The sequence below is a fragment of the Poecilia mexicana genome, unplaced genomic scaffold, assembly GCF_051168715.1.
Source record: "Poecilia mexicana isolate PSO_F unplaced genomic scaffold, ASM5116871v1 scaffold_3, whole genome shotgun sequence".
NCBI lineage: Eukaryota > Metazoa > Chordata > Actinopteri > Cyprinodontiformes > Poeciliidae > Poecilia > Poecilia mexicana.
The window spans coordinates 33,423,500-33,447,814 of record NW_028263372.1 but is presented as its reverse complement, the minus strand read 5'-3'; the positions used below and the strand labels follow the sequence as shown (position 1 = coordinate 33,447,814).

Below are 24,315 nucleotides of genomic sequence, written 5' to 3'. Positions count from 1 at the left end.
GCCTCTGTGTGAATTGATGTCCCATTTGCTCAGATAAGAGAGAACAGGAATGTGTGTGTTTGTTCTGCCATGCCTCTTTGTTTTTTGGTGAAGTATTATTCTGTTTGTTCGCTAACAGGACTGTTATGTTTTTAGATAGTGGCCTAACTGCTTGAATGGCTTTAAGATATGGAGAGAATGTGATGTTTCTTTATTCTTTTGTCTGTAGCAGAAAGGAAAATCAAAAATAGACCCGAGTATTTAAATTGGTTTATTCTAAAAGCTTTAATCAAACTGGATTACAATGTAAAATGTGATTTTACCAATTGAAAATGCATTGTTGGTTTGATTCCCTACAGGACCGAACTCTGAACATTTCCAGTTTTGTGAAAAGATGGCAAAAAACATTTAAAGTTCTGTTCCACAAACCAAAGAGTGACATTTTATATCCAACTTATCCCACCTAGAAATGGCTTTGGCCATATGCAGATCTAACATAGACGCGTCAATGATGCCTACATTTGGAAGGAATTAAAAAAAATTACAATTAACATGGATTGCATCATAAATGACCGAAGACTGCAGCTGAAATGAACGGCTTTTATAATGAACATGCTGACTTTGGAAGGAAGTATTTTGCTGTAAAGCAGAAATGCATGCATTTAATATCACAAGCATTTTTACTTGAGCTTGAAAAATGACTTTCAGCCACTTGCTTGCACCAGTTGCAGCTCCAGAGTCTTTGAAGTGACATCAATCTACCTCTGATCTCATCTCGGAGGCTGTGATTGGCACTGGTGATAAAATCTTGAATCTTCCTGTTTTTTCCCCCTCCACCCGAGTCATGAAGAGAGTTTCAGAAACCACGAGGGGTTATTTATATTGAAAATGCATTGTTGGTTTGATTCCCTACAGGACCGAACTCTGAACATTTCCAGTTTTGTGAAAAGATGGCAAAAAACATTTAAAGTTCTGTTCCACAAACCAAAGAGTGACATTTTATATCCAACTTATCCCACCTAGAAATGGCTTTGGCCATATGCAGATCTAACATAGACGCGTCAATGATGCCTACATTTGGAAGGAATTAAAAAAAATTACAATTAACATGGATTGCATCATAAATGACCGAAGACTGCAGCTGAAATGAACGGCTTTTATAATGAACATGCTGACTTTGGAAGGAAGTATTTTGCTGTAAAGCAGAAATGCATGCATTTAATATCACAAGCATTTTTACTTGAGCTTGAAAAATGACTTTCAGCCACTTGCTTGCACCAGTTGCAGCTCCAGAGTCTTTGAAGTGACATCAATCTACCTCTGATCTCATCTCGGAGGCTGTGATTGGCACTGGTGATAAAATCTTGAATCTTCCTGTTTTTTCCCCCTCCACCCGAGTCATGAAGAGAGTTTCAGAAACCACGAGGGGTTATTTATATCAAGTTACCAATCTCAGTTTTAATATAAGCTTAAGAGTTACATTTTCATGCTGTTTATATCCAGCGCCTGTGGGTCTCCCCTCTCTTTTTCAAAGCATTTATATGTCTCTGTGTGTGTTTTGCTAAAAACTCTCAAGGCTGAGATTCAATCTGCTCCACCCCTCTATAGTGCTACACAACCCATCTCTGCTGTGGGAAGGCTTTAACATCACAGCTGGCTACTGGTGCACATATTGTACAGATGCATACAGAATTCAGACACTCGTATTTCTGCTAAACACCAACCCAAATAGGAGGGGCGGGTGGAAATGAGATGCGAGGTAATATGTTTGAGTGCTAAGAGCTTTGAGCAGCTGTATCAGTATCTGCCAGGCCTGCGGTAGACCCTCTGCTGGGACTGAGGCTATCTCTGGAGGAGTTTACATCTGTATAGCTGGAACGTCTGTATAAATACAAGGGAGCTTGTACATAAAGCCTCACGTAACGCAACTCAGCCAAGCTTAATTACCTCCTCACCGTGTTCATACTGCTCCTCCTGACAAACAGCCAAACACTGAGTGTTGAACGAAATCAACAGCCTCACCAACCAGCTCTTCATCTAGCCATCTGCTTTCTTAGCTGTTTATCTCAATTAGCCGTGCTCTGGAGAAAGCTAGAAGAATGAGTCTTTGGGTGACGTCCTTTGCATTTTTGCCAATTCTGCTGATTTCAAAAATCAATTTCGATGTTCAGTTGATCTCGGTTAATCACTATGCCTTACTTTGTAAGATTGAAATATAAATATGCATGGAGTTGTGGTTCAAGCTCCTCTTTCTACTGCTCTCCAGCTAGTTAAAAACAAGCACTTATTTGTTTTTTAGGGGTTCTTTGTGGCAGAAAGCATGTACTAAAATGTAACTAAGGGGGACTTGCTGCATTACACCTGCATACAAGTAGTAGCAAACTTTTTCAGGGGACAACTGACTGAGATGTATTTTATTTTCTACTTCTTGGCCCACCTCTTTCTGCTGCCGCCCTGGGCATCTACCCATATCACCCAGACCAAACTGCCACTGTATGCACATTTTCAAAAACGGTTTGAGAAAATGTTTTATTGTCTCAAACATTTTACTGAGACAATAATTTGAATAAAATTACCTCACTCAAACCTGTTTGAGTGAGGTAATTTTATTTATATAATACATTTTCAGGAACAAGTCGGTTCAAAGTGCTTTATATTAATTACATAAAAAATACAAGAAAAAGACAAAAAGGTAAAAGTATAAAACTACACATTTGTTAAGATGAAGTAGTGGTTTCTCTGAATTCTTGTTCTGATAAAACTAAATGTTGGTTCCCCATGTTTGATTCTTGTTCACGGTTGTTAAGTAGATGGTTTTAAGTTTGTTCTAGATTTGTAAACTAACAGGAGGTTTTCTAGGTCTTGCTCTGATATTAAAAGTATAAAGCTAAATGTTGGTCTAAAGTAATAAATACTCCACAGTTTATAAAAGTAGCTAAATGTTGACCTAAGATAATAAGGGCTCCACAATTTTTAAAAGTAGTGAACTAAGCAGTTTTCTGAAGATTCTGGAAAATTCTCAGTTTTCCAGGTTTTTACTTTCAGGAAGTCGTATTGTTCTAAACATTAATTTAAGAACATCCATCTCCATCCATTCCCGGTGGAGTTTTTGCACTGAAGCGACAGTCGCTCATCCTGAGTGATCAGTGTAATTTGTGCATGTGAACCTATTTTGGCTTTTAACGTCAAAATGGCTGGTTTGATTAATCTGCAATGTGTAATATCAACTCATTAAAATTGTTAATCATGCACGTTGGCATCGATGGCCATAATTTTACATGAATTTACAAACTGCAACAAGATTAACAGCAAAATGTTTTACCTCTACTGCGTTTTCTTTTTGCTTTTAAATAAGGAAGAGAGAGTAAAAAAAAGACAATTGGAGTGGAGCAAACAAGTGGTGCATGTGGGCAGCATGCTGAGCAGATTTGAGAGATACGATCGCGATGGGACACACAGCGAACACACACACATACGCATACAAAGAGATAATACAACCAGTGGTCACCCAAGGGCATCTCGCCTCTCACCCAGAAAATATCTGTCACGGCCCAGAGGCACATAGCTAATACCTGCAATAATGCCTGACATATTGCATATGGGCGTGACATTAAACAGCTTGCTCACAGGCTGCAAAATATGAAGTGCCAAGCTTCCCCTTCTCTACATGGATTTGCGATTACTTCTCCTTTTGCGGTGCTTTAATCCAAGAGCTGTTTCATTACAAAACCATAAATGAGTAAAAAGCTGACATGAAGCAAAAAAAAAGCAATTGTAGGAAGATGAAAGACAGAGGCAAGATTCAGAAACTCCAAGGAAGACAGAGCTGCTCAACTAAAACAATTAGGTGAGCTGTGTTTCTGCTCAGTATGAAATACGCAGCGTAGGATCTGGAGTGGAGGGGAAATTTTAAAATACTTATTTCATCATTGCATAACCAGATCAGCAGTATGGCTGACATTTCTCATCCACACACTGCAGGTAAAATGATGTACAATGAATAAAATGACAATTTGGCAGAATTGCAGAAGAGGATCCAGAACGTTTCCTGGCTTTATACATGGATATATAGTTCTAAATTCAGTTGAACACGTTAAAATAATGAATTAAATTATGTTCATACTTCACCAGCTACCAAAGGGAAAGTTCAAAGTCCACAATGAACAAGTTTTCATTCTTTAATCATATTTTGGCTAAAATAAAGTTGAAAAATTCGTATTCAGATCATGACATCACTCACAAATCTGCATATTGATTATGTCATCACCTCACATTTGTAACCTAAAATGTATTTAATGCTCTCATTTGTCTTAGCTTTCACATAAAATGACATAAATCTAATCGGATCCTATCGCTCGCATATTTTATTTGTATTTTGTAATTTTGATTTGAACATTTTTCTAAAACATTAACTCTCTATTTAGACTGTAACTGCATACGCTTCTTTTTCAGTGGATTGTTTTTGTCAATGCCCAGTCAAAGTTCATAGAGCATTGAGCTTTAAGCTCAAGACTGTCGAGCAAACGTTACGCATGGAATAAGAAAAAAGTTGGCCAGTTTTATCTCATCAAACTATGATTTGTTGCTATTCAGTAGCATATAGGGATGCACAATGTATTGGCTTGATGATCATATTGGGTTATATTAGTAATTTCTTAACATATTGGTATTGGTCCGATATTTGGGGAGCGTGGAGGAGGTTGGTGATGTGATGGTGACGAAGGGCATGATTGTCTGGAGCCTAACTGAAGCACAGAAACGGTGGTAAAATCAGCAGCATGGTGGCTTTTTACAGTGTCAAAAGCCTAATAAATTATATACGTCATATTTAACGCTGGTTGTCTCTCATAACGGCATTATTAAATAAATCAAAAATCTGTGATTTCAGTTGCAAAGAAATCACAAAAACAATCATAAAATCCTGGCTGGACTGATCAGTGTGAAAAGATGTTTGACTTCGTTTCATTTCAAGAAACATTTATTGAATGCTGAAATAAAACAGCTATTTATTTATATTTTAGCAGTTTAATGGGTTTTATCAGTAGATTCTGACACAACCAACCCTTTTAAGAACACTCAGATTTTTGATACGGCCCAAAATAAAAATGAGTTCGACGATAAAGAATCCTCTTTTCTTCTATCTTGTAACCCATTCAGCAACAGACCTCTGTGCAAACAGGTTACCGTTGGGATCAGGTCCTTGCTGTGCTTATGTGTGGAGTGTATTAGAAATATCACATGCAAATGTTGGAGGCCCCTGAAGGAAATCTTCATCACTCTGACCAACATCAAATATTTGCGGTGTAGAAATCTGTCAGTGCTCTACATTATGGTCCTTTAAGTGACAGCCGGCGACTCGCCCTCATATGGATGGTCTTTATTTCTGAGTTTCATCGTTATTTACAGTAATCAAAGTGCACTCAGTCTGATGGTGTGTGATAAAGGGTTATTACCTCGGTCAGAAGCTACACACTCAGACTGCCATCTGTGGCCGGCCTCATTAGATGCGTGACACATGACATCACACCGGTAACCAACAGGATGGAAAATATAGGGTTTTGAATGTTTGCTGTCAGCTTATCTTCTTACAAAGGGGAAGGAGAGGTTGAAAAAGTATCATTAATGTTTTATTGATTTGGTTTTATGAATTTTTCAGCAGCTGAGGAGCTCTTCAAACACAAGCCAAGTTAACTTAGGAGATGCTTGCTGAGAGCACAACTGTTTGGAGGTTGCTTGACATGCACTTCCAGCATCCTTCATGTGCATCAAAGTGTATTCTCCCTCTTTGTTTGTACAAACACTGTTCCCTCTCAGCTGCACTGCTGGTTTGAATTAGTATTTAGCATTTCTTTACATTTGAAGCTTTTTTCCCCCTCTCACACCAATAAGCATGTTAATTTATTTATTTAACAGTAACATGTCTCAGCTCCTACGTTTCTAAGTTTAAAGCTCTCTGTGTGTAATTTTAATCTCAGAAAATCCTTCTCCTTCTCTGATTCAGCTCTGATGAAGTCAAAGTGTTTGTTGTGGACTTTGTTCTAAACATTGCCTCCAGTCCTGGTGAGCCATGTGTGTTTCTCTTCTTCTTTCTTTATCACGTGTCAGTTCTTTATCCTCAACTCCAGTCCAAGCCTACTTCAGCAGTCCGGTCTCTTTCCGTTACTCACCAGTGCAGACCTGCCTAGAGCAGCCAAAAACAGGCTAGCTCCTCAGGGACAGGGTGCTGGATGGATGACTGGATGGCCTGCTGTGGATGTGCAGATGACTGGAGGGCTGAAAATGTGGGAGAAATGACTGGCTTCAATCACGGATGGAAAAATAAGGGATCGGCCGATGAAATTTAGTTGGTGTGGGACTTTTTGAATCACACTGCTTCAAGGCCTTGTGTGTTTTTGGAAGCATTTTTTTTGTTACTGACTGGATGATGGTTCTTTCACAACAGATTATTTGTACTTGCTAGTGAATAAGACAGACAGGCATTAATCATTAGAATTTCAAAATAAAATACAGCTAAACTATGCTAACAAATGATCTATTTATGTGGTAGGATTGTTTTATCCTGAAGATATTATTTCATGATTTTTATTGTTTATTTTAGTTATCAAACTAAAGTAGAACATTGTTTCTAAGCTTTGACTAATCGGTTCTTTTTACATCTTAAGCTATTAGGACATTTGATAGTATGATTACCTTAAAGTATTACACAAGAAAACATTAGGTTATACTAAAGTAAAATTACTCGCGTAGTCCAGAAATTACGGTACCGCTTCATAAAAATCATACGGCAAAAAATAAGCAGAATGTGTTTGATTCAGTTAATTGCTCTTTATATAACGACAATTCACAACACATCATCTCAATCTGTTACAAAAAAACAACCTATGTTACAAATAGACCCCAGTTATCAGATAATGTTAAGTTCAGTTTATTATTCAAAGTGATTAAAATTTTAAGTCATCCAGGTATTTATCTTCACAACATGTCTGTAGACTATATAACTATTTTTTATTTACTTAAAACAAACTCCTACATCTTCCTGAAGTTACTTGTAAGTTAGTTTTGTCTTATTTCAAGTGTTCTAAGATATTTGCACTAGAAATCAAATACTTAGTAAGATTTTGTTTTGCAGTGTATGTATGACAATCTTTGACTTCAGTATCTTGTGATATTAGCTGCAAACATCAGTACACACAGTCCATGTGTTTTCTCTGAGTGAGCGGCAGAATGAGACATTTTCTTGCAAGTTCTTGGATGTTGGACTTTGGACTCCTGAAGAAAATTCAGCCTTGATCTGCTGTGTGCCTGTGGCAAAGACTGAAGCATTATGCAGTAATGTGCTTATCTGGTAGCAACATGGTCACACTAGTTTTCCATATCAAATCGGACTCAAGTCCTCAGAGACTTGCCTTGCTGCAGCTTTGGTGAGTGAAGGCTCTCTGGACTTCCGTCTAGCTCCTCTTCCTCGCTGCCACTTAAAGGGACATGTGTGAGACTTTGCCAGGCTGGGGGAGGAAGCGCCAGGCTTCTGATTAAAGTGATGAGCTGTAACATGGGGAAAAGGAGGGGGGCGACAGCTGGCTGCTGCCTGCTACGCTAAACTTCAACCTGACTGCTGGGTGACAAACCATCCCACTCTACCTGTTCCCCCTGTCACTGTAAATGGTTTTGTTGATGTCGACAAGAACCTGAGAGTAATGTATGCAGCACAGGCTTTAAGGATCCCACCATTTCATCGCTCCTCATCATCACTGCAGTGTTGGGGATTCAGACAGAAATGATAAATGAATTGGTTTAATGCTTCCCTTTTTTTCTTTTCTTTTTTTTTTACAGTTTCTAGTGCGGTAGAACTGTCTCGGTGTACAGTATCATAGGAATATACATTTTTAGTAAAGTTTAGAATTTGAAAATCAACTTGTGTTGCATTAAAGTTACTGATATAACTCTATCCTTTAATTAAAACTGTTTTTTTTTCTGGAAAAAAAAATCCTTGGCTTCTAAAATTATTACCTCATCTTTTTCTTGAAATGTCAATACTGTATTCTATAATTGCTTTTCATCAATGGATGTTAGGCTTGGAGACAAATACTGTATATAACCATCTATATATCCAGAATATATACTGGCTGTTGCAGCACGCAACTGTGACCTTTTCTTTCAGTCCTAATAAGGAACTGAAGAAACCAAAGAAGGTGAAGAAGAGCTAATTGCCACTGCAGGTAGTTGAAATTAGCTGTTTCTTCTGCTTTTCCATGTTGCATTACATTTTGTACATATTCACTTCCAATCCTCAGACATGAGGTGTTATTCAGGGCACTGGATGAACTTTGGGAGCTTCCATCAGCTGTACCTACATGTAAACAAGTTCCCTGTTGGCATGGTTACCCATGAGAGGCGCTTATTATAACAGATGTATAAAAAGTGCCAGAAATACTTGCATTAAGCAGCACAGACTTTTACTGATTCTGGGGAAAGCTTTCATATATGAGAAATGCTTTGAGCAAATCAAAATGAAATGGAAGACTAGACCTTCTGCAACAGGCTGCTGATGCATCTTCACCTGGGAAAACATTAACCTGCACAGCATAAAGTCATTCCATATTTCTACCTCACAATGCTAATGCTAGATTGGGGCTCTTTTTGCTTTTAGAAAAAGTACACTAATACTTGGTTGCAGAGATTTCACATTTCAGAAAGATTTCTTAGAGATATTGACAACCTCACACAGCTGCTGTAGATTTGTTGGGTGCCTGACATGTTTCCCGTTTCACCATAAAAGGAAAGAGGAGAAAGTATCGATACTCGTCAAATCAGTCAACTACAAGTAAAAATGGCTCGGTCAAAAGTTTCCTGAAGTTATTGTGCTGAAGTGCTTACTTTTGAAAATTCTTAGTCAAAAGTACAAATTATATTTTCTAATATCAGTACATTGCTGTATTTTTGAATGCTTTTGGAGAACCTTGTAACTTGCTGAAATGATCAGTTGTATTGACAACCACTTTACTATAAAGTCTACACCACCTGTAAAAACTTGAGCATAAAAATGCAATAAAATTATAGCTATTTTCATTATTTTATTTAAGGCATTCCTTCACCCAACAAAGGAGAAGTAGAAAAACCCCTCACCTTTTTCTTCTCCCTAGTAAAAGCGACACTGTTAACTGAGAGTAAAGTAAGCTATGCCAAGCCAAGTGGAGAAGGTAACTACAACCGTTTTAGAAACGTAGTGGAGTTGAAAGTCACAAGGTCCCCCCAAAAATGTACGTAAGTTTTCAAGTAAACGTATTCTGTTTCTGTCCACCGCTGGTGTTTAAACAATAGTAAAGAGAGGGAACAAATCTTCCACATCATTGAACTCCTAGCTGTAGCCTCAAGCATCTGAATGCTGCAGCTGAAATCACAGCAATAGGTTATTGCCCAGTTTTGTGGATCCTGTGTGGATTTCTGCCTCAGTTTCCTGTTGGTAGAGAGAAGAGGCACCTGGTGTGGTCTTCTGCTGCTGTATCAGCTAATCGCTGAGATTAAACAGTTGATCTGAGGAACTGATTTACACAGAATGGACTTTGTGTTCGTTAATGTCCAACATTTATTGGATAGAAGTCATTACCTCAATTTGCTGGAACTGATTAAGGCTGTGACAAGGAATAACTTCACACGTACATATGTACTATAATTAAATCAGTGCATGACTGTTGACCTTGACTTGTGACAGCGGTGTTTTATGTGTCAGTTGGGTGAAGGTTAAGAAATCTGAGGTCTGACCGCATCCTCACCGTAAAAACGGGGCTGGTGTCCATGTCGATTAAAGTGGATGATCTAATGTCTGACTCTGGTCAGAGAGACTGCATGTGGAAAAGAGTCGGCGGCTGGGAGAAGTGACTCTCCATCAACTGGGCTGTGACAGTGGGGAGGCTGAGTGTGAGGGCAGGCAGGCTGCTGTCACCCTGGGGAGATTTAAAAGCCCTTTGCTTCAGACAACTACAGGCTTCTCTCCACTGGACTGACTGTCATGTAAAGCTTGCATTGTGGAAGCGCAGGAGTTGCAGCTCTGGGCTTTCAGGCACGTGTTCCCTCCACTCTGCATGTGCACAAGTCCTCCCCATGTCTGTCGCAGTAAATCAATTAATCACATGATGCATTAAAATGAGCTCAATATTTTCTATTCCGATAATATTTTATGATTTACTTATGCTTTCTGCTGGCCGTGGTTTTTATTTGGATATTTAAAATATCTTCCAGTTGCAGTGTTAAGTGTTCTTTTAACAAAATTAAAGTTGATTGGTCTCTGAGGGGACAAACATTGGCATTACTTGAAAATGGTCTCAAAACAATATTATCGCTTATCATAATAATTACTGGGAAAATTTATCGCCCAGGAAAATGTCTTTGTGACAGGCCTTCCATGTCATTGTTGGATGTTTTGCATGTTCTGAAAACAGGTTAATTAAATTATCTGGCTCTAATGAGTTTGCAGCAGATCCCAAATGTAATCATTATCATCATTAGGGGCATGTTTAATCAGAAGTGTTTCACACAAACGACTCGGCCTCCTAGCCTTATTGATCTAAAACTAAAATCAGATATCAGGGCTTGGCTTTAAAACATAAAGAACTGTGTAAGATTATTTAGGTTTCCCAGATTTTGATAGATTAGATTATGGAGATATTTGTCTATATTTTACATATTGCCGTACTTTGCTAAAGTTGATTGTTTAGTTAGCTTATGGATAACCGAATTGAACTTTTTTTTTTTTTTTTACCAAGAAGAACATATACATATTTGGAACAAAAGAAAAAAAATGCACAAATCCACTTAAAAATGTTAAGGCTGCTAAATTGGCACATGAAGATTCATCACACCGACAGTTTTATTTTATGTTTCTTTTTACAATATGCTAGACAAACTTGTATTGCAGAAAAGAAGAGCAAGAGTAAAAATGCCACTGTGTATTTTGCCATGTGAGCCCAGTAATAGTTTTCTCATACTGGTGACAGTAGCACAGAGGGGGCAAGACGGTGCACTGGCTGTGAAAAGAGTTTAACCTTTATTTTATTTCATTCCTGTAGATGTTGGGAGGGCAGTTCACGCCCCACCACACATCACAGAAAGAGTGGTGCAACTGTTCAGGAGTAAAAGTGAATTCACCTTCTTGGCCACCATCCAGCAGAAGTTCTCCACATCGGGAGTCATATTCTCAATCCACGAGTCAGAGCACAGGTAATCCATCCATTATCCTCTACTTATTGTCCCACTGCTCCCTTTCCCAAAATATTATCTTGCATGTAATACAGAGTGGGCTAATTTTCAATGGAACTCAAAGTGTATCGCTTGTCTTACTTAAAGCTTTTTGAAATGTTAAGGGTGACGTATAATGCAAAATTAACAAATCTTCCATTTGGGAAACTACTCCTTCTAAAACCAGCCCAACCGCAAAAAAAAACAAAAACGTCTTTTGGCAATAAGTTAATGTTTTCTTTTGTGTCATTTGGAAAATGAGTTGTTTCAAAAACCTCCAGAATGTAAAGTTACAAATCAGCAGGCACTGCCCCTCGCCTAGCAACCCCAGCAAAACCCAGCCCGTTACTTAGCAACCACAGCAGCGAGTCACCCATCACCTAGCAACCTAAGTTCCAGAATGTTTGGTGAGCTTGTTTTACCACCAGCACATGCTGGAAAAGACAAGTGCTTTGTTGGTGATTTACCATTCAGAAACGACCTGCTGCATTTTTGTTGGTTGTGCACGAGGCTCTTCTACTGCGTTTCAAATATGTACATTTGTGTAATTGTGTGTCTTTTTCAGCTATTTTCACCTAAGAGTGAATGTTGAGTTGTGGGGCGTGGCAAGCAGCAGCTTATTTGGATTTAAAGGGACAGTTCATTCTGAAAGTAGCTCAGAATGGGCTTATCTAAATGTTTTGTACAAAACATGTAATACAAATGTATTACATCCCAACCTGTTCAAGGAAGCATAATAACTCACCTTTAAGTGAAGTGGAATGCATCTTTACATAAATGTCAGTCTAAGTCAAACTGTATTGCTGATTGGCTGGAATCATGTTGCTTGTCTACACTCGGAGCTGAATGTTGCCTAGTTCATATTTTCAGTCTAAAAAACAAAGCTGTGAACTACCAAACAATGTGTTGCATTGCGTGGTCTATATATAGACGTGAATCAGTAAAAGTGTGGAAGCCTAACTAAAATGTGCTATTTTATAATGAGCTACCATAAACATCCAGTTCAGAAAATACCTATTTTTGAGAGAATACTATCTGTAAGACTTCTTTGGTGAATCAGGGTCTTAAAGAAACTGAGGGAGTGGACGGATTGTTACTGCAGAACTCCATGCTGTAAGACGTATGAAAGCGGGAGCAGTGAGCTCATTCCAGCCCCCTGAGAAACTCCACAGCTGTGAATTGTTTTAAAGGGCAGGCAACATTGATTTTCATCTCACCCTCTGAAGGTAAAAGCCTACAGTTCTGTAAGACATGCAGCTCAGCGAGTCTGTGAATGAGTTCGTATGCTGTGTTTGCAGAGCATAAAGACAAAATCAAAGTCATACATGATGGCTGACCAGACGGACCCTATGCTGATGGACAGACCTTTAAGAACGGAGCTGGTCTTCTAGAGTGTTACACCCTCAGTGGGTATAAATAAATTTAAACTTAACATTTTGGGCAAAACCTTTATGCGGAATAGTTTTTGAAAGATCAAAGCCTCTTTTAGCGGATAATAAAAAATAAAAAAAATTTAAAGGCACGTGGAGCCTTTGTTTACAGAGCGAGCCGAGGTCACGTGGCAGATGGACCCACCGGTGGGTCCGTCGGGTTCTAGGGGTTAAAAAGCAGCACTTTCAGCTAATGTGCTTCATTAATGTGGGGCTCTGACAACAGTTAACTGATGGTATCTAAGAAGGTGCAAAGTACTTCATATTACTAAAATTTCAGCTTTTTTATGTTCAAAGCTATGGCTGCAAGCCTATAGGGTACAAGCAGCATTTCTACAATTATCTGCATTTAGAGACGTGTAGAAATGAAATGCTCTTTAAATATAAATCTGTGTTAAGGGACATTTTCAAATTGAAAACTTTTTGTATGATAATAGAATTACTATCTATCGATTACAGGCTTTGTATTGGATATAGGTTCTGATGAGTTCTAGAGTAAATCTAATCTGTCAGCATCATAACATTGTTGGAAATGTGATTACAGAGTTAAAAAGTGGCTTACATAACAGAACCTTTAAAAAAAAAAAGCGGCATACCCCTTTAACATTACCTAATTGTATTGTGGAAGAAAAATGGTGCTCAAAATTCTTTAGAAATTTGTGTTTCTTCCTCTTAATCTTAAAAGATTGTCTTCCAATCACTTTACAAGTTCATTAAGAGTCCATCTGTTCAATTGAATGTGAGTGTACATCCAGCTGTTCTGGGAAGGCATCAGAGGTTTGCTAGAGAACAGCAGTGAGCAAATGTTATGATGACAAGTTGGGTAAAGTTGTAGAGAACTTTAAACCAGTGATATTAAAACAGAATCCTAGACTTTTGGTGTCTTACAGCTCAGTCTCTCCTTTGAAACTAGAACTTTCAAATACAGGAAATCTGCTAACAGGACCACCATTTACTTATCTGGCCCTTTTGGGAAAGTAGGGCTAGGGAATAAATCAATAATATATATTGCAATAAACATGTGATCAATACCAGTTGATAATGCATTTGACACAATATTGAATAATTTCACTGAACCAGAACCACACAGCATTCTGGGGGATGTAGGCAGAGGAAAGAAAGCCTTTAGCTTTTCAAACTCTCACGGGATCGACTACCTCACTCACTCTTTGGTTACCTAGCAACAACCTGTTGACTAACTTCTGGTTACCTAGCAACAACTTGTTCAGTAACTTGCACAGTTTAAGGTTTGCCACTGTGCCTCATAAAAGCAACGGCTTGGATTAAAAACTGTGGATAAAACAGGAAAGGTCATGCCACCAGCTTGGCAGTATTTCAGATTCGTAAAAAAAAAATATTGATAACAGGTGATATTAAACACTTATAGTCAGTTTTTTGGGGCAGTAAGCACATATTCACTGTTGGAAAGTCCCAGTGAAAGTACAGTCTCAAATCAAATTAAGAAGTTACAACACTTGAAAGCTGATGTTCACAGATACTCTCCACTAAAAATGGGCTGCAAGTCTCTACATGTACAAAGCTGAAAAAAATACCGCGAAGATTCATTTAAGAAAAATAATATTGGTCTGTTTGGAGTATAGCGTATTTGTGTCTTTGTGTACACTATGTCCCTTTACTTCTATGGAAAGCAGAGATTACTCTGCAAAGCGCACTCTGGAGAGGAGCACGTCTCGTCTTCGGCTGTGCTTTTAAGGTGACCCTGAGAGTTTATTTTCAGTCCGCTCTCTTTCTTTCCGTCTTCACTTTCTCTGTGACATAACCTGCAGGCATCATTGTTGCACAGTGGGTTGACCAAACAACAGTAAGGCAAGGCTAAATGGGGCCACTTGACAGAACAGCTCTCCTCCTTCAGGCACAATGACACGCATCATGCAACATATGTATCTCAGAGGAGCGCTCGGACTAAGCAAATGTTATATTAGAGACACTCAGCTACACTCTAGCAAACCCAGTTGTCAGGAATGCTAACTTCAAAGCTATTTACCACCTTTAGTTGGTTTGAGAGAGATGTTTTGCAGTGCGAATGATGTTTATAGATGTTGTTCCAACTTTTTATGGAGCTTATAAATCCAAACATTTCTTGTAGTTGAGTAAGACTTTCCTATTAGAAAAAAACAAACACAACAAATCTAACAAATTTAAAACCATGATGTTTATCATCAGCTTATACACTGGCAGCCCTCTGGCTAATCTTGCAATCAAAATGTTTGTTTTTCAAACTGCAGTTTTGCAGTTTATTTTTTAGCTCTATTAATTGTAGTTTTTTTTAACTCACTAAGTTCTTCATTAATTGTTCAACAAGCAAAATTTACTGACAGGCCTGTCACAATAACACATTTTACTGGATGATAAATTGTCCCACACATTTTTGTGATAAATGATGATATTGTTGTTTGAGAGCATTTTCAAGTAACACAATTATAATTGCATAATCATGCCAGTCCTCCCTCTCCAAAAGACCAATAAAGTACATTTTTGTCACACATACTTCACACATAAAATGGAAGACATTTTAAATATTGAAAATAAAACATGACAAAAAAAAAAAAACATAAATAAGATGGAAATTAAAACCACATACAACCAAAATTATAAATAAAAAAGATTGTGGACTCTAAAAAAAAAATTGTCCCTGAAAAAAATATTAATCATGAGAATGGAAATTATTGAACTAATTCTAATTGATCATTTGATTAATTAATTGGTTATTATGACAGGGTTACTGTTAAAGATGAAACTTTCAGTTAGGTACTGAAATGATTGATGACCTAGCTGTTTTTTAGTTGCCGTTTTTAAATGAGTCTTGTAAAAGTAAAACTTGGTGGATGTTGTCACTCAACAAGTAACAGCCTAATTTATTCTTGTTGCTTTATATTAGTTGCGTTCTTGAACAAAAATACAGAAGTCCACAGTTCTGTACAGTCTATTCAGAGGTATTAGCTGGATTTTTGGGTGAATTTTGTTGTTCTGCCAAAAGAGCCAGAATGCCTGCATAGCACAGATGTGCTCACAGACAGAGAACAAAGAAGAGGAGGAGGAGGAGGAGGGACAGTAATTTGAATTGATTACTACATTTTTATGGTGTGTGTGTTCTGCTTTCGTTCCTGGCTGCACACAGCCCAGAGGTTGCATTCCAAAAAACATCCTGTACACAACAACAAACATGGCAAACAAAATATGGATCCATAGTGCATAAAAAAGACAAGTAAATGTTGAGTTTTCAGCTCTGCATGCCATCAAATTAGATTAAATATCTGATATTGGGCAGCTTGATACAAGAGGCTGCAAGGTATAAGGGAACGTCATGCTTTGAGGATCAAGATATAAACTGTGCAAACGTTTTCGAAGCATCATTAAATTTGTCTGTTATTTCAGCTGCTGTGTTACTTGCAGAAGTCCAAGCTTGACCAATCCCCAATCAGCTGCAGTCTGTTTTCAAGAATGTAGGAAGTTTTTAGTATTTCGGACAAATTGAATCTTCCTGTGCTCTTATTGCTGCTCTGATGTTCTTTAAGTGATCTCATAAGGCTCTGTTGTTTGGTATTAACTTTTGTGCAAAGAAGTGATCAGCCGCTAAAAAGGGACCAAACCGATCCAATAATGGCTTCAAGGGTCTGCAACCTTTACAATCCAGAGAGCCATTTTTGCCTTCAGTGCAGCTAAATCAAACTTTTTTAGTCACATTTCTACTTGACTTATAGAAAAATAGTCAAGTTTTGACAAATAACCACCATAGGAAATAATTTGAGATTTATAAATAGCCATAATTCATGTTTGTTTTCATTTTTAAAATAAGACAAATAGTTTTGCAGAAAGAGAATGGATACATTTTCTTCTATGAGATGTTTATATTGGTGGGTGAAAAATGCATAGTTTCCAATTTAATAACTTGAAAAATAGATCTATAAAACATCTTTTCATTACTTTGTCGTTCAGTTAAAATTCAATGCAATTATTTCAAGAAAGAACTGAAAAACTGCCAAAACCTGCATTTGTCATCTTATCTATATTTAAAAATTAGTTTTTTTTATCGTTTTTATCTAGAAGTATTAGGATTCATGTCCAACAAGCCACTTTTGTGGACTGTTTTTTGTCCATATATTTACTAATGTTGAATCCCAGGCATGTTAGTTTTTTTTTTTTGAATTGTTTTAAATAGTTAAATGAACTAAATCTGTGATCTGTCTGACTAGCTGTTAGCTTCACTCTCAGGATTAATGTTTCTCTTAGATATGCATCACCTGTCAACAGTAAATGTTAGGTGATATATTAACACAAATTCAGTGAACCTCAACATCAAGTAATGTGAATCCTGTGTTAAATGCATGTTTTTGTGTTGCTGTGCTGTTCTTTTGTTTCCAAGTGCAATGTGAACTAAATAATATTTTGCTGTGAAATTGCACTGAAGATCGATTCGTTGATTGACCCAATAGTTCAGCTTTAATTGAAATCATTGTGACCAGCGTTGAAAGAAGCAGGTAAGAGTAGGACAGCATTTTTCCTTCTGTTATTGATCTGAGCGACTTCTGTAACATGATTAAACCTAGAGCGCTTTGACATTTAAAATGTTGATAAATCATTATAAACCCGCTGCAATGTTGCAGTTTTATGATCTGTCTCTCTACTTCAAACTTTGTGTAGTCAGGTGTTAAAAAAATTGGAAATTCAGATTCAAATCTGTCCAAGTTGCAACAGACTGCAGTTATTTTGAGGCAAGCTGTCATGTGACGCAGACCGCCGTACTGCGGAGTAATTAAATTGCATGAGATGAGAAGAGTCTCAACTGGCTTTGAGCAGACCTGTGTTGCTTTGTGACCGCAGATTTGCTCTGAAGTCTTGAGTCATCTCTGAAGGCCTTATTAGAGTCCTCTGCCTGCGCCCATTCGTTTCCATTAAAACTGGAGCCCACCATTCAGCCAGCTGCCCGACAGCCAGAGCAGCTCTACAACTCAGTCAAATCCAATCACACGTCCCCTCTCTGTCTTATAGCTGCTTACTTACATCTTTCTCTCCGCACATTCAAATCCACCCTTCTTTCCACCCACCTCCTCTGCTAACTGAGTTTTCACAATATGATAATAACCTCCTCTCTGCGCTTCTTCTCTCCTCACATCTCAAAGCAAAAAATGTCTTTTGAATGGAGACGTTTCTCTGAAGTCATTGCAAAAGCAGAAGTGGTTTTTTTTTTTTTTTTCTTTTTGTGCCAAGCACTAGGCAACATGGTGAAAGGTTTATTGCTGCTCCAGTTGGTGGAATACAACAAAGAGGAGGATTTTTGCCTAGACAGCAGTTTTCCTGGTCCCAGGAACGCTTTCATTGTTGGCAAGTGGCAGAAGCTGTGATGAACTAACTCAAAGCCGAGTCTCTCTCTGCTGGTCTTCCCACCTTAACAGTCAGACTCTAAAGATGCACAGCCTGCTCATCCAGCTGCTCTGTTCATTTGCCTGCCCCTTTTGTAGCTCTAGAATCCCGTTTCTTTCCTTGCTACTCGATTCAACAGAGAATACGGGTTATTCTCTTTAATGAAATATGCTGAGAAAGGACTCCGTTGTCCGTACTTTGTTACAAAGTTTTTGAGCGCAGGAAGAGCTAAGTATTTCACTGTTGGCAAAATTATTTTTCAATTGGCAGACATTAAAGCCTAACAATTTTCACACATCAGTCAGCATTTTCATTCAGTACTTGAGGATGGAAATATTGGATATACTACTTTGATTTCTAAAAACGGTTCTTTTTAACACGGTAATATTACCAGAAACTTAATAAAGTAGGAATAAATCAGTTATAATGAGTCATGACATTAATACATGAAGAAAATGTTTATTAAATATGTTGGTAAATAGCTACTGATGAATAAATATTACTTTTTCTTGAGAGAAATTATTCTCACAGAGGCTTTTAACTTAAATTTGTGGATTTAGTTAATTAACTGTCCGTAGAGCCCAGTCTATGCACAGTTCAGTATTTGCAGATTCACCAATGGACTGCAAATTATTTATGGAAAACTGCTTGACTATTGGGACAGTTTAAGGAAAAGTAATGCAAATCTAAACAAATTTACACAAAAATGTAAAAAACTGCATATAAAAATAAAGTTAGAACCTTAAATAAGCTAGACAGATGGCTCATTTGCAAAAAAACAAACAGAAAATGTATTTTATAGGTTAGTTATAGTTTATAGGTTTGACTTAAAGTCAAACCTAGCAAACCAGGACTTTTTTTATATTATCACTCCTACATTAAAGCAAAAAATAAATAAATCCTGATGATAGCAACCCATCTTTTTTTTCTTTCATTTTATTCACCTAAATACTTGCGATGCTCGTGGTCAACATCTTGGTAGCTTAGAAAACTTATTGGAAATATATACATTATTCAGCACAATCATGTTTAATGTATCTTGAACATTACATCACTTACCAAACAGAAGTTGATTTCTCATGCTTTCATTTGTAATACTTTTACTTTTTTTGTCATTTTCTTTGTTTTGTGAATAAAAGGTTATTTAGATTTTTTTTTTCATGCACTGTACTGTAAAGAACATGTGTGAAAAACTCAATGAGATGGAACAAAATAATATTTATTGGGACTTCTGTCTGCCAAACCTGCAACTTCCTCTGTAGTTTACCAGTTTTGTCCAGAGATATTTGCTGCTGTTGGTGTGCTGCCAGCACATTTATTGTGGTTGTCTACCTTTCTTTGTTTGCTTTCAGAAATGGGAAGTGGATTTTCAGAATTTCTCTACCATCAGATAGAATTTGTTGGAGAGAGACGGCCTGCCAGCATCAACACTGACTGATCTGGTCTGTGGGGATGGGGGAAGCGGCGCCGCCTCTCAACCTTAGCTTAGCATCAGTTTCCACACGCTGCTCCCTGGATTACTCCTGTGATTTAACTTACTGGCTGTAATTTCTTCAAGGGGAATGTTGTAGTTGTAGAACAACAACAAATAATGCAGAACAGACTTTTACATTTAGAATCACGTTAGTTTGTAAAATTCAGAAAACATGGGCAGGATATTGTGCTTATTAGCCAAAAACACTTGAAATTGGAGTTTTAGGTTTTTTCCATAGAAGTTTGTCAAATTGTTTTTGATCTCCTTGTTGCTTAAGTCCAAAGAAAACCTCAAAGCAGAACCGAATTATAACTGTCTTACTTTTGCCAGATTAAAAATCAAACTGAACTAGGGCTGACACGAATAATTGGATTAATTGTGATTGATTTTTCACAATCGTCAATTATTAGCCAATTAATTAACTGGAGTAACTCCAAAATGATTATTTACTGTACAAAAGGAATATACATTTTGCATATAAGCTAAAAACACCTTTTGACTGTAAGGAAGTTTTAGGAAAAACTCAAGTATTTCTAACATGTTATTAAAAAGCTTGTGGTTAAATGAAAAATCTGTAGAATGTTTTTATGTGATTATTGTCAGAATAATCAATAGATTATTTGATGACTAAATAATAGTTGCATCCCTAAAATAAAGACTGGTTTGGTCTTAAATGAACTCATAATCTGTTTGAAAGTCTAGAAACCGTCCTCCTCCTCAGGCTGTTTGGTTCCTGATGTACAAGCAGCCAGATTAATTTGAGCTCTGACATTAAAGGGTCAAAAAGGAAATCTACCATTAAGCTGTAGCTGCTTGCCCAGGCAATAATTGTTTTACAGCGTTTCATGTTCCTTGGTGTAGTTGCTGGTGATTGAGGTGAAACGTCACCACAGTTCATGTCCTAACACCATCACTGTCCTTTGTACAGTTGTAACATGCAGAAACATATAAAACAAAACAATCACTTAATGACTGATCCTCTTTGCACTGAAAATAATGAACATTTATAATAATCCATCATATGTGGACCATAACTACCTTGGCTGAAATGGTTTATCAGTTACTAGGGAACCTTTCAGCCATTAAAGGAAAACATTTTTAAAGTATCAGTAAACTTCCAAGTTTTTTCTAGAAAATTTATGTGATTAATATCAAAATTTGAGTTTTTATCTGCAAATATTTTGAATTTTTGAATCTTAAGAGATTTTTGGCTGATTTATTTATTTATTTTTATGAACAATGACCCTAATACGTCATCATAGTTATCAGTGTAGGCAGATCTTCAGATCTTCAGTAATACCTCATGAATCCATTGAAGAGTCAGACACTTGTTTGTCTGTGTGAGGCTGTTTCTGCAGAAATTTGTGTAAGCCTCTAAACATGTCGTCGTCATCCAGAAATCTTAAATTTGGACATTTTCCATCCAAACTGACCTGGTCAGAAGCATATGTAATTATTTAAAGTTGGAGAAATTGTAGCCAAAAATGCATTTAATCAATTTCTGGACCAATATTTAGAGTTTAGTGAGAGACATGTGTGTGTAAATGTTTATTTGCTCTGCGTTGATGTGATGTAATGTAATGATGCCCCCTCTATCTGACCATTTAAACCTGACCCAGTCATAAAGCCAACACCAAAGGGGGTCTCTCTCATACAATACTTTTCTGCTGATAATGAACCACTTAACACAGTCCAAACTGTGAAAATGAAAATTGATTTTCTCCTGCAAATTGATCCATATACCTCAAGCTGTGGTCACTAGTGGAAGTTGCACCTACCTGCTAATACCTTCCCAGCATTGCGAGAACCTGAATCAAGGACAGCCAAACCTGTGACAAGTAAATTGTAATCCTTGTCTGCAAACCCAGTCAGGTTTTCCAGGCCATTATCTACAGGCGTCGGTCTGTTTTGCCGTTGTAGTATCTGCCTTATTTCCTTCTCCTGTACCAGAGATGAGCCTGAGAGGGCTGACCCTCCCTATTGAGCAGATAATTGGCTGTCAGCTACCCACCATAAAATAGCTGCGTGACACTGGAGGTGAGGGAAAAGGACAGGATGATATACAGCCAGTCCTGCACTCTGAGGCAGGCATTCATTTCCAAAACTTTTCTCTTACTGATGATGCCCCTGCATTTTGATGAAGACCACTTGTCACCAAAGCAGCTTCTTCTCTGAGCTGTCACGCAAAATGTCTGAATCCTGACTTCTGTCCAAAACCTTCATTTCAGGAAGTGGTGTGCCATCATGTGACTCTTTGTTTGCTTAATACTCAGTGCTTTGGATCTTGATGAGATCCTCTAGTTATCACATTATTAATCATTAAATGTACAGACACGTTGCAACGTGACTTCAAACGTGCAAAATCCCAAAAAAAACCGCTCAGATGACTACTTTTGGTTTTAGCTGTACATTTGTCAACATAACACCATAAATCTTAAATGCATCTGTAATATATATGTAAAAGAAAAGGGGAAACAGTGGCTTTGATATGACGACTGAATAACAAGATCCACAGGTATCACATTTTACTGGTCAGTGAGAAGTTTTAGGGACAGAAAGTGAGGAAGTTGGTAGGTATCAGGTCTGCTATGCTAACTTGACTTTGACAACCGTAACGTTTAGATGTGCTGCAGAATTCGGTGTGCTTCAGATGAGTTAAGAAATAAAAAATAAGACGACTCGCACTCCAACTCTGACAGATTATTAGTGGGAGGTAATTAAGTTACCTAATTAACCACTGATCTGTTGAGACAATCACCCATCAATAACCGCAAAATAAACATCCAGCCTGAAAACGTAAAACTGTAACTGACTGTTGACGAAAGCAAAAAATCACAACGAAATAAAACTGAACCATAATGAAAAACAACAAAAATATTACAACCCTGATCGGCTGCAGCTTGAAAGGCCTGTTGGTGAAACGCAGGTGAAGTTGCAGATTTGTGGCGGTGCTATAAATTCAAATTGTGAAGTGACAAGAAGAGATGGGATTTATGGAGATTAGATGAAAGGTATTTAACGCTGCAGTCATTAGTCACTTTATTATACTGGTGTTGGGTCTTTACGTCCGTGACATAAAATGTAATTGCTCCTAAATGTATTTCATAAAAAGAATCACTAGCCAGTAAGAGTGCTTCATTACAATAAAACACTAAAACTTTGTGAATTAGTAAATATCTATTTGTCCTGTCTTCTGGCACGGCAGAGCAGTCATACCACTTTGAAAATATGTTTCTTAAACTGTCCTATATGTAAATGTTTGCTGGTTTTGAGTATTATGTGACATTTTATGACCTTGCTACTACATCACCAAAATATAGGAAATAGAAATGGTATATTTTAAGCAGCTGAATCTAATTCAAAACCACAATTTTATTGTTTTCACTCAGAAAAATATTATTGCAAAATTATAGATTATGGTTTATAATAGAAGGAACAAAAGTGGAACAAATCTCTAAAATGTATTACAGGAGGTAATGTCTGCTGGAGTTTTGGTTTAAGAAATGATAACCCCAGCAGCAACTTATTCACTGTTTGCATCATTCCAAAGGAAAATGTTTCATGAGAAAACATTTACCTGAGTTTTTCTATACAAATACATTGCAGAAAATAATTTCTGATATTTATTTATAACCATTTCCTGGTTCATTAGTGCATTTTGATACATTTTGTGTACTGTGGGTTGTATAATGTGTTTAATTTACCAATAATATCAATAAAAGACAAAATATGTTACTCTAACATGCTCTTATTTTAGCTTTACTTCCTTAGTTAACTGATTTGATAACATGTCTTCATGGGCAATAGAAATTTTAGAATAGGCATTTTGTTCCCAGAGGATAGCAGAAATGAGCTGCAACTGCATTTATCTGGCAAGTGTAGTGCAAGTGTAAGATATTTTCAGTAGATTGGAGAATTATTTTCTTCTAATAGTGAAAATAATAGCTCTAATGGTGCTTTGCTGCTAGATGTTTGGAAACCAGACCAAATTGTGGATCCCTATTAGAAATGGTAAAAGTAGGACTTCAAGTGACTAACCTCAAACAAATCTAGTGAAAAAGGAAATGATCAATAAAAAAAAAAAAGCATATAACATGCTTTCATCAAATTAGGAGCTTTTTAAGTTCTCTAATATTATAAGCTTTTAAAATTTTAATTTGAAAGGTTTTTCATGGATCTTTTGGACATTGCAGTGCAGATGAGCTCTAAACTGTAAAAGTTATATAACGGCTCAGATGTGGGTGATTTTCTTTATTTTCAGTATCTCCAAATATTCTTGTTAGAGTTTTTCTTAACCCTTTACTTTACACAGTGAGGTGATATATGCTTAAAATATTCAATACTTAACCCTAATCTAACTGATTAAAATTCAGACCTCCACATACACTCCTGGATATTTTTTTGTTTGTTGAGGAACAGCATCATGCACCAACGGTTGCTCAGGCAATTCTTGCATTTTTCTTGCAGCCTGTGGTATTGTGGCCATGCATCACCTACAGATCATGTTCATTAGTGACTCATACTTTTTTAAAACACTCTGATTGGTTGGCAACAGTTAAATTTGGCCATAGTGCTGCAAATATTTGCTCTGGCATTTGGAAATTGAATTAAAGTTTTTCACTCTGATTTGTAAATGCATGTTTTGGTCCCATTACTGCACACAAAAACTAACCCACCCATTCACTTATCATAAAACTTCACGTTTTACAAATTGAAAATGTTTTAGTTAGATTGTGCAATAAATGACTATTCTGTAGCGTTTTTTTCTTTTGTTTGTTTCCCTGCAGAGACTTCCACAATAGTTTAATTTTCGCATCA

The 24,315-nt window shown here is 37.1% G+C and overlaps 1 protein-coding gene across 1 annotated transcript in view; it reads left to right on the top strand.

Moving 5' to 3' along the window:
• LOC106933741 (protein kinase C-binding protein NELL1-like) overlaps positions 1 to 24,315 on the top strand; it is a 234,328-nt gene that overhangs the window by 18,799 nt on the left and 191,214 nt on the right. Inside the window, exon 3 of the mRNA XM_088004458.1 lies at positions 11,043 to 11,193. Within this exon, the coding sequence (XP_087860584.1) occupies positions 11,043 to 11,193 (151 nt within the window). The remainder of the gene's footprint in view (positions 1 to 11,042; positions 11,194 to 24,315) is intronic.